Source organism: Triticum aestivum, chromosome 5A, assembly GCF_018294505.1.
Source record: "Triticum aestivum cultivar Chinese Spring chromosome 5A, IWGSC CS RefSeq v2.1, whole genome shotgun sequence".
NCBI lineage: Eukaryota > Viridiplantae > Streptophyta > Magnoliopsida > Poales > Poaceae > Triticum > Triticum aestivum.
In genome coordinates, this window is record NC_057806.1 from 351,194,480 (window position 1) to 351,205,425 (window position 10,946).

At 45.8% G+C, this 10,946-nt stretch overlaps 1 protein-coding gene across 4 annotated transcripts in view; it reads right to left on the reverse strand.

Moving 5' to 3' along the window:
* LOC123103323 (DNA polymerase alpha-associated DNA helicase A) overlaps window positions 1-8,500 on the reverse strand; it is a 20,082-nt gene extending 11,582 nt beyond the window's left edge. The window contains exons 1-5 of one of the 4 annotated variants that reach the window (XM_044524861.1): window positions 7,455-8,498; window positions 7,017-7,355; window positions 5,850-6,865; window positions 5,285-5,568; window positions 3,486-4,529 (exon numbers count right to left, since the gene is read on the reverse strand). In XM_044524861.1, coding sequence (XP_044380796.1) covers window positions 3,486-4,529; window positions 5,285-5,568; window positions 5,850-6,865; window positions 7,017-7,042 — 2,370 coding nt within the window. In that variant the 5' untranslated portion in view covers window positions 7,043-7,355; window positions 7,455-8,498. Of the gene's footprint in view, window positions 1-1,108; window positions 1,157-3,485; window positions 4,530-5,284; window positions 5,569-5,849; window positions 6,866-7,016 lie in introns of all 4 variants that reach the window. The other 3 variants (XM_044524859.1, XM_044524863.1, XM_044524862.1) reach the window with 3 other exon arrangements.
* Window positions 8,501-10,946: the final 2,446 nt, after the last annotated feature.

The following is a 10,946-nucleotide window of genomic DNA, read 5'->3' on the forward strand; positions in this document are numbered from 1 at the left end:
AAGATTCGATCAATATACGTACTCGGCCCCCCTATACTCGAATCCTGGCTCCGCCACTGCTGAGGTGGACTGGGTTGTGGACACTCCACAGCCGGTCAAACCAACAGAGCCAATCAGACGTGCAAAAGATGATGATGATGCTTGGGAGAAAAAGAAAAGGGATCATGCTCTAGTGGAGATGTCATATTCCCTCGAAAACCAAAAGTGTCTAACGCCAATAAAAAGTACATGGCTTTCATAAAGAACACAATTGAGAACGCTATTGTGGGCTCAATTGCAGAGTGTACTTCCGTAGGGGAGTTTCTTGAAAAGATGAAGAGCCAGTTCACTGGTTCTTCAAAGATATATTCTACCCAGTTGCTAAAGCAGCTGGTGACAGAAAAGCACACAGGCGGTGGACATGGCATAAGAGAGCACATCCTCAGGATGAGCAACATGGCAGCTAAGCTTAAACCCATGGATGAGGATTTGGAGCTCAAGCCTGCACTCCTTGTTCACTTGGTCATGGCTTCACTGCCAAAAGAGTTTGACACTGTTGTTGTCAACTACAACATGTCGCCTGGAAAATGGGACATTGAAAAGACTGGTCTTTTGGCAGTGAAGCCATGACCAGGTGAACAAGGAGTGCAGGCTTGAGCTCCAAATCCTCATCCATGGGTTTAAGCTTAGCTGCCATGTTGCTCATCCTGAGGATGTGCTCTCTTATGCCATGTCCACCGCCTGTGTGCTTTTCTGTCACCAGCTGCTTTAGCAACTGGGTAGAATATATCTTTGAAGAACCAGTGAACTGGCTCTTCATCTTTTCAAGAAACTCCCCTACGGAAGTACACTCTGCAATTGAGCCCACAATAGCGTTCTCAATTGTGTTCTTTATGAAAGCCATGCACTTTTTATTGGCGTTAGACACTTTTGGTTTCCGAGGGAATATGACATCTCCACTAGAGCATGATCCCTTTTCTTTTTCTCCCAAGCAGCATCATCATCTTTTGCACGTCTGACTAGTCAGACTCTGTTGGTTTGACCGGCTGTTGAGTGTCCACAACCCAGTCCACCTCAGCACAGACAAAAGCCAAGTCAACTTTCTTTCTCCATTCAGTGTAGTTATCACCTCTAAGGGTTGGAACATCTTTGCGGCAACTCATCAAGTGGTACCCTCCTGAAACCACAATGAAGTGAGATCATGACAACAGTTGCATGCTTTAATCCAACGTTGGTCAAAATTAAACATACAACTGTTTATGCAATTAAATCTATATCACCGTTGGGCAAAAGTAGAAATAAACACACCTTTTATAACAATAACAAATCATGATCATGTTATTGACAACGTTGGTCATAAAATAATAGAATCATAATCACTTTAAACATGCTTTTTAAAATTTAATTTCACTTCAGTTCTATTTACTTTTTAAAAGAGCACTTTTATTTAGTTGTAGCGGAAAAAATATGAATAAAAAATTCATGAATTTTTTACTTTTCAGAAGCATTTCTTTTACTTTTCTATTTTCTAAAACAAAATCTCCGTTGGGTAATTTTGAATAGAAAAAAAACTGTGTGAAAATTGCCCAAAAAATGGACAGAAAAACAAATAAAAAAGAAAACGGCAGCTCAGCTGGCCTAGGCCCTACGCCCGCAGCTGCGACCTCGGTCCAGCGCCGGTGCGCGCGCCATCGTTGTCGGCCTCTCCTTCCACTTTCAGCCCAAAAGGCCTACGGCGCGTTAGGTTACTGATCGTGGCCGTTGGTTTTGATTGGACGATCACCCGCGCATTCCGGTCGAACAAAACCCACCCCACCGTGCCGCTCGGGGAGACCCTAGTCCATTTCCCCTTTCTCTGCCCCGCTTCGTTTCTCTCCCGCAAGGGCAACGCCCCGCCACCGGCGAGGCTCCGTCTGGCCGCCAGCGATGGCGGCTAATGCCACCGCGCCGCGCCAGCTTCTCTTGCCCTCCCCCTCCTTTCCTCACCACCCGTGGCAGAGAGAGAGAGGCGAGCTGAGCCCTCCTCTGCTCCCCTGTGCGCCCGACGGCGGCTTTCCGATGCGGCGGCGCCCCCCTTGTCCCCCTTGTCGGCGCTTGCGTGCACCCGTAGGTGGGCGCACCGCCGTCAAGCGGTTCAACGGCGGCGCCCTACCGGCGACCGCGTGGCCGTCCGATAAGTGGGACCCATCCTTTCGGCGGTGGCAAAGGCGTAGTGCCCCCCACTGCCCGTGTTCTTCTTCCGAACGGTTCGGCTTGCCGATGCCCATCCGGATCGAGAGGAACGGCGCGGCCTTGTGGTGGCGCTCTTTGCCGGCGAGCTGTTGCTTTTCCTTCTCCCCTCTTTTTTTTGTTTAGGGTTATTGTTTCTCTCGGGAGGGGATCTTTCTTTCTCTGTTTTTCTTTTCTACCGAAAACCATCTAAGCCTAGCAGGCTCTGAAACCATTGATGGAACCTTCGGATCGGGTAGGCTAGATTAGATCGGTAGTATACCTTCTCTTTGACTCGATGAACCCATCGAGGTGGCCATGGTGGAGCTCTGGCGGCGGTGAGTGTGCAGCGGCGGTGAGTGTGCAGCGGCGATGGCGGTGCTTCCCGTTGCTACTGCGGCACCCTAGATCGGTAGGGAATATTGTTGGGGTTGGCGGCTGCGAGACGAACCTTGTTCTGCGTGCCCCGGCCCCCCACCTCTTTATATTGCGCAGCGCGACGGGGGCCCGTCAACCATAGGAGGTTGGGCGCCCCCGATCAGGGCGCGTAATCAAGGGCCCGATAGGCCGTTGGGCCTATGTAGAGGAGATCAACCTAACACAAACTACTTTGCACCTCGTTAGACTAAACACTCTTTGCAGTACCATCTACCAACCCATAGACATAGGAACCATATAGCTTCCTCTTCATGAACTTATATTAGCACGATTTAGACAATCTAAATGGTGTAATAAACAGAAAGAAGTCCTAGTGCTAGAAACACAATGGGTGCTACTGTGCTGCTAATGCACAATAGCACTCCTACAGAGTTCTGAAAATTCTGTAGCACTAGTGCTACAAGCACACTGGGTGCTACCGTGCTACCAATGGTAGCACCTTAAAAAATTATAAACTTTTCCTGAAACACTTATGTGTGTCGACAAGATATATGGTTACAATCCCACAAAATTTCAAATCCAAATTCAAACTACACATGCTTAACTGGAAGTAGTTTGCACCAGTCCCCCTTATATGTATAGAGGTGAACATGAAGAATTGCAGCCAACACACATTTCCAGCATATTTTGTACAAGTGAAGGTATGATGAATTCTCCGCCGTGCAGTTCACACGTGCCGTCAGGAGATACAAAATAAACGGAAATTTGGTACATAACATGACTACAAAATTTCTCAGGGTGCCAAATTGCGGCATGGCACATAGTGGGGTAGAACATCTAGAAGCATAGTGATCCATAGCTTTGGTATGTGTAAGAATATTGGTTATAGTTTTGTAGCAAGAGGAACAGGGCATCTATACCTGGATAGATGGATAATCAAAAAGAAGGCGAGAAGCAACGGATGATGAAGATTTGAGCAACCCAAAATACATCTCGTTCGATGCCCAATTGGCTATTGACTCGTGCATTCTGTATTGCATTGTTAACTTTGTAGTCAGTAGTTCATCGTGCAATGATGAAGCCCTCTCCAATAAAGACATCCCTAGGCCACCTTGCATAGCCTCCCTTGATAATATTACAGGTGCAAGTTGGTGTTGATCACCAGCAAGAATGCATCGCTTTCCCCGTAGTATAGGGATCCAGCATGAGGGTTCAATTGCTTGTCCAGCTTCATCTATAATGACGAGGTCAAAAAAACCAATTTCCTTGATAAGCGGATCAGCTGCCCCTATATTAGTTGATAGGACAACATCAGCATTTGAAAGTACCTCCTTGATTATTTCATTCTCCTTCTTTCTGAAGTTCTTCCCAAGTTTTTTCAGTAGTTGCCGTATTCCTGCAGCTAAAGAATCGTCCTGTATACACTGCTTTAGGTCCTTTCTTAAGTTAGATTTTTTCCTCTGAAACTCTTGTGTGAACTTTGCAAGCCTCCTCTTCACAAGCTCTCCCAAGGACCTTGATGAAACGGACGGGGATATCCTAGCAGGATTTCCAACTCGGACAATGTTAAGCCCAGTACCTGACAATTTCTCCACCATGTTATCAACTGCTGCATTGCTTGGAGCTGTTACAAGAACACGTTCACCCTGTCGGACAGCACAGTCGATGAGATAACTAAGCAAACCAGTCTTGCCTGTACCAGGTGGCCCTTGGATAACTAGGACAGGCCTTTTCTTGTTCAACCCTAGTGCAATAGCCTGTGACTGCGAGGCATCGAAGTCATACTTATACTTCCCCAGTAAACCATTGTCCTGTATTGCTGATGCACCCCAATCAGTCAGGTTACTCTGCTCCAGCATCGTCATGTCTTCCTTGTCCCCAAACAGAGTGGCTACTACCCCAATACAAGCATTTGTTTTCTGCAAACCTTTCCTCTGCAGAAGTATCAGTGCTTCACAATTCCGCTGCCAAATCATAAGCATAGATGAATGAGCTAAAATTCCGGTTTTCAAGATCCTAGATGGAACAGAAGTGTTTGATGGCACAGGAAAAAAAAGGAATTGTACCAAGTGGTTTGAGTGGATGGAAAATTTCCTCCAAAATAAAGTGCAAACCAATCCTTACGAAATGTTCCTAAGGATTCCAATCCTATGAATTTAAACAGCATATGTAGGCAAAATTCCTAAGGATACAAAACCTCCAAAAATCCTATGAAATTCCTTTGAATCACAATAGTGATGCTGAAACAGCAACATAGTTTTACAGGGTTAAAATATAGAAATTAAAAGGACTTACATTGCCATCACATATACCCTTCCTACAAGGATTGACGTATAAGTTTTGCATACCAAAGAATAAAGTTTATGCCAATAAGGATTCATTTCCACTTATGCATTTTTATACTCCATGTTATGTTCAATATCATGAAATTTTATTTCAAAAGGGAAATCTTGTGCTAATAATAAAGTATCAAACGGATGGGGTGATGTGTGCCAGTTTACTGTTAAGTAAAAAATAGGTTGATACTTAGATTGATACTTCTCTGTGAAGGCACAAACATGGCAAACGTCCGAACATGTCTTCGAGGGATATCATCAAAGTATAAGTGACTCAGAGCTGCGTTAAGAAATTGCATGTGTATGATGTGCCACCAACATGAGGAAATGTAAATTATCTTGAAAACAGAATACTATCCGGTGCATGAGCAAAACTGCATTACCTCGTATGTAAGTCCATCAGCCAATGCTTGTATCCTGTCGATCCGCACACTTTTTCCAGAAAACTTGGAGAAGGTAGGATCACCAGGGCGGGATTTCAAAGAAACAGTAATACTACAGCCATCCTCACCAAGATTATGTATAAAGCCTTGCACGCAAGAAGTGCCAACCTCGCCCTGGCTATTGCATGTCCTCACACAAACCATGTCCCCAGGGGAAAGTGTTGATGGAGGCAGTTTATGGGTACCTTCCACTCTAAACAGAACCAAACGTAGGCCTCCCAAGCCTGCACGCAATAAGATATTTAGTTCGATGAGCAGGCCTTATCAATTGTTCATTTTTCACATCATGTAGCAACTTCAAGTATCAGAAACTTCAAGCTAGAAGAATATACATTATTTATCTTTACCTGCATGCTTAAATACATAAGGACCATCAAAAGCATATCTTAATACAGTCTTAACCAATTAGGGGAACACTCGTTGAGACAAACATCATGCCCCTAATGATGCATAATTGAAATTACTAACCCAACTAAGAACATAAAAAAGACATAAGCACACTAACCAGTTGAGGTACTGATAACATTCAAATTGCAAACAGTGTCACACTGCTCTTGTTCTGCCTGACCATGACTCACCAAATACTCGACTGGCTTGAGTGGCTGCTTTGCTGCACTATCCATTGTTGGGGTGGCATTCAACTCTTCCTGGGTGAATTCCAGCTCTGCATCGCGCTCGATGTTTAGAAGGTCTGACATTTTCTTGACAAAGTCTTCAATTTTGGTCTGCATCAGCCTTGTCTTGTCGAGGCTTATGCCAAGGAGATTGTGCATCGCAGGAGCTTTAGGTTTGCGGGCACCTTGTCGGTGCTGGGCAGACTTTGCTGATTTTTTCAGAAGCATCCAGGATTCTGTGGAGCGCCAATCAGAAATAAGGCCCTGGTTCTGGTGTTTCAACAAGACCTCCCGGAGTTCACGTTGGAAGTGGTCAAAGAGGGTGGGGTAGTGGGTGGAGGCTTTCAGGCAGAGAGCTTCATGTCCCTTGGGCATGGGAGTGGCAGCGAGGTAAGGCTGTGCCAGAATCATAAACTCCAGGGTGCCTTCAGATGACCCCCCATCCAATGAGAATGCTGCTCCATCATTCTGCACTTCCGTGGAAGCAAATGTGGAGGCCATTGAGCACATGCCCAGCTTTAGCCATTGCATCACACACCGGCCCAGCTCCTTCCGCCCAAGGGGGTCACCACTTTCATAGGCCTCAGCCATTCTGATGGACACTTCTTCTGCAGATGGTACACGTTCCTTTTCTTCTTTTGCTGTCTCCTTGCTCTTTCTCCTGCTTCTCCTCCTTCCCTTGTTTCTGTTTCCATTACTGCTGGTGCCATTAGGAGTTGTTGAATGAGAATCATCTGGTAATAGTACTTGTTCTGTAGGGCTTGCAGATGGGACCAATCGGAGATGACCTTGATGTAAAGAAGAGATAGGAGCAGAACTAGTGCTGGACAGGAAAGATGGCGATGAAAGTAGCTTCAGTTCACTCCTCCTTAGGTGTAGCACGGTAGCAGAAGAAGAAAATAAGAACCTAAAAGACAGAATATGAAGAGACATGCTCAGCCCAGGAAAACCAGCAATGGAGGCAACACGAAAGAAGAAAAGAAATCACTGCCAGCAGAAGAACTGATTATGCAGATATTAACAAGCAATATGCGAGGTCAGGACTGCAGGTTGCTCACTGATATTTAGCCTGCTTCATGGCCATGCTAGTGACCTGCGAGTTGTGGTGAAGGTAGTGCTACGTGACCTTCAAGGCTTGAAGCCATACATAGATCAGACTATTACTCCAGATTTTAACCACTTCCGTGTCTATTCGCCCTGCTATGTTGCACATCTCTGATGTACACTTTGTTTCCAGCTACTCCTCAAATGCACATATTACTCCCATGGCCTCTGAAGCTCCAAAAAGTTCAGTTCTGATCCACCAACTTCCCCACTTTTCTTTTTTCAATTATCCACTCTACCCAATTGGAAAAACTAGCACCACATGTTAGAAGACCACATATATCCTTCTATACCTGCTGAATTTATAAATCACTTAGCATTCGATTTTTTCAGATACAAACTTGTCTTTCTGAATCTGAGCAGGTAACAAGTTCCTGCTACAGCCCTCTCACCATGGCATCAAGCAAAGTCTGCAGAATCTCAATACCGGGCAGGGGCAGCTTCATTTCCATGTCAAGTTTGTTCTTAGCTGCCTCTGCAGCTTGCTGGCCCATCCCCACCATGCAAAGAACCAGGACAGGACTCTGATATTTGCATGAAAATATTAGCAAACAGAGGTATATGTACAAGTAAAGCCAAGACTTCACTGATATTCTGTGAATTTGGTGCCTTAGCTTGGCTTGTGTACTTGTGGAGATGATGATGCTACGTTGCCTTCTGGCCCAACACATATATATCTGCTGATGGTTAACACGTCTGATTCTTTTCCATCCTGTAGGCACCACCGGGCAGATTGCACAATTTTGCTTGTGTGGCTCTGACCCTCTCTACTTGTCCCTCTCTTTAGTGGTTCCCTTTTTCTCATCCACTCTTCAAACCGGCCAGCCTGGACCAGTCCGTTTGACAAGAGCACCAGATAGCAGGTTTGGGATCCCAAGTTGGTGTACAGCCATCAGCTCCAGGAAAGCTAGCCGATGCCACTTCAGCTTTCTAGGAACTACCAAGCCAAGCCAAACCATGGCAGGGTCAGGAAGACAGTCCAGTGTCTGCCTGATCCACCCCAGCCTTCCTGAGCAGTGCGGCGGTTGTGGGCAACGAAGCTCCGGCCTTGAAAGGTCTGACATGCGGGGTGGTTGCACGGCCTGCGCATTTCGTCGAGCAGGTGGAGCGCGAAGTCGGAGAAGGCATGGGTGCATACGTTCACCGCAGGCGCACACATCAGGGTCGCCGCAGACGCGTGCCGCTTGCGGGAGAGGTGCATGGATCCCCCTTGAGGGCCCGGAAGCAGTAGAGGTGTTGGCCGCACTGAGCCGCGACGGCGCGGCAGTCGAGCAGGTGGTGCGCGTGCATGTCACGCATTGTGCTGCCGCGGGATACGGCGGTGGCGACGACGCCAAAATGTCGGCGAGGCACGGATGTGGTCAGGCGGTCGGCGTGTCGCCGATACCTTGTTCCGATAGGGTGGGCGTGCGCGTGCCTGCGGAGCTTAACGATGCCGGAGTGCTTCAGTTGGTGTGCTTCAGGGCAAAAATAACAAATTTGACCTATGAACGAAATCAAATCATAGAATGAACTGCCCGTAAAGTTATTTCACGCGGCTAACCTTTTTGTGTGACGCCCGACACGAAGGCGCCACACTACACTGTGCAACGCCTCACAGATAGGCGCTATACGTATGGCCAGCGTCGCACCCGTGTGATTCGAAAATTACTAAGTCAGTGTGCAGCGCCTGAGAGCTAGGCGCCACACTATACAGTGTAGCGCCTAGCTTCTAGGCGTTCACTAGTGGTTGCTTCATTTTGTAGTGCAACCACTAGTGCAGCGCGTGAGAGCTAGGTGCCACACTATACAGTGCAGCGCCTAGCTCTTAGGCTCTGCACAATGACTTAGCAATTTTTGGCGGTCTGGGGTGCAACGCTGGCCAGACATATAGCGCCTATGTGTGAGGTGTTGCATAATGTAGTGTGGCGCCTTCGTGTCGGGCGTCACACAAAAAGGTCAGCCGCGTGAAATAGTTTCACGGGCAGTTCATTATGTGATTTGATTTCGTCTACAGGTCAAATTTGTTAAATTTGCCGTGCTTCAGTTGGTCGAGAACTCAAGATGTGGCTGTGTGGAATGATATTAGGAACATCTATGGCGGTTTGGTTGCCTATATACAAGTTGCGATGGAATTTTGACCTACACAAATCTCGAGACCGTAACACTCCAATCGTCGTTTTTTCGGAGTCAGGGTCAACTTACCATATTCGGCAGTCCACCAACTCCTGAAAATCCAAGGATCTACGGAGCGAGGAAACGACTGCTCCCTAATTTTCAACTACAGCTCCGCCTGCTCCGGAAGCGGGGTTGTGGAGTCAGAGGCATTCCGAACAAAGCCTTAGTAATCCAAACCAAATTCAGTCCAATCTATACTAGTACATACCCATTAAACCAATTCATTCCAAACTGTAGGTGCTAGAGTCCAAACCAATCCAAATTATCATATTGTTTAAGCCAAACCAATCCAACTCATTCCTCACATACAGTTTGAACCCAAACTTTTCAAACCATGGACAAAGACAGAAACATAGGAGAGAGAGAGGATGGAGAGGGTAGAGAGAGGAGGCAGGAAAGAGAGATAGAGAAGAGGAGAGGGGAAGGGCCGCCCCTAGAGAGGAACTCTATAATCTACTCGTGAGTGCTTGGAGGCGGGGGTTGGAGCTTTAGCCGCCGCCGGCGCTTGTGATGGTCGAATTTGGTCGCCCGATCCAGTTTTTATCTACGGGTTGAAACGGGCTATGACTGTTTGGTTTTCATCCAGACCAAATCAAGCCGATCTAATATCATTGATAAAGCCCATGCCAAACCAGATTACCACCGGGTCAACCCATTCAATCCAATCCAAGACAAACCAATAGAAAACCAAACTGAAACTAAAGTTTCAGTCCAAACCATTCCCGGGGTAGGAGCAACATTATTTGAAAGAGAATTGCAAAAAATAAATTGGGAGAGATACATTTTTGTATTTACTTTTTTTTCTTCTTCACCATACTAGGTGTGGGTTTAATTAATTTTTCCAAGCTTCTTATTGAAGAGAGTGGTTGGAAAGTAAGCTCCCCCTCATCACGTGATTCATCATGAGGAACAATAGAAGAGAATTGAGAAATATTTTTCTTTTCATTAGTATCCCTAATTGGAAAATTTTTACCAAGTCTATGCTCTCCACAAAAATTGACATGTTTATCAGAGATTTTTTCTTCAAAAATTTTATCATGACTAGTGCAATTATCATTAATTTTATGAATATTTATAAAAAGCATACCAACAATCACTGGCAAAGCGTTGTGGAGGCCAAAGGGGGCCACGGCCCCCTTCCAAAAGTCAAAAACAAAATTTTCTACTACTAAGCATCATGACCTAGGTGCCCAGCACATGAATAGAAAACTTTACTCCCCAGCCCAATGCAGTGATACACTACGTTGTCTCTTCTTTCAACACACGGTCAATCTAAGCCTCGATCGACCGTTTAAGTTTTGCAAAGAATGCAGTTAACATTCATTCAACTCGATCGATCGTAACAGGACACGAAAAATGAGCAAGCTACGGTCTCCAGCTGGAAATGAGAGCTATCTCTGTGCCACTAGCTTAGAAAGAGATGAGCCTGCATGGCCATTCGATCTTTAATTTCTGATAGGCCGGCCAGTCCAACAAGACAAAATCCTAATTTTGACGAGTGATGAAGAAGGGGAGTAACAATACGATGTGGTTGGGACTGCAAATTTCTAGCGCCGGTTTTTTGGTGCTGCTCCTGCAAATCAATCAACCACATTCTAGTTATATCAATTAAACAAAGTCAAATATGAGAAGTAAGAATGATTATTGAATTATCTTTTCAGATAAGATTTATTTATTTTTGTAATTTTACGTTGCGAGACACGCCTGTTTTTGACTTTCCATGCATA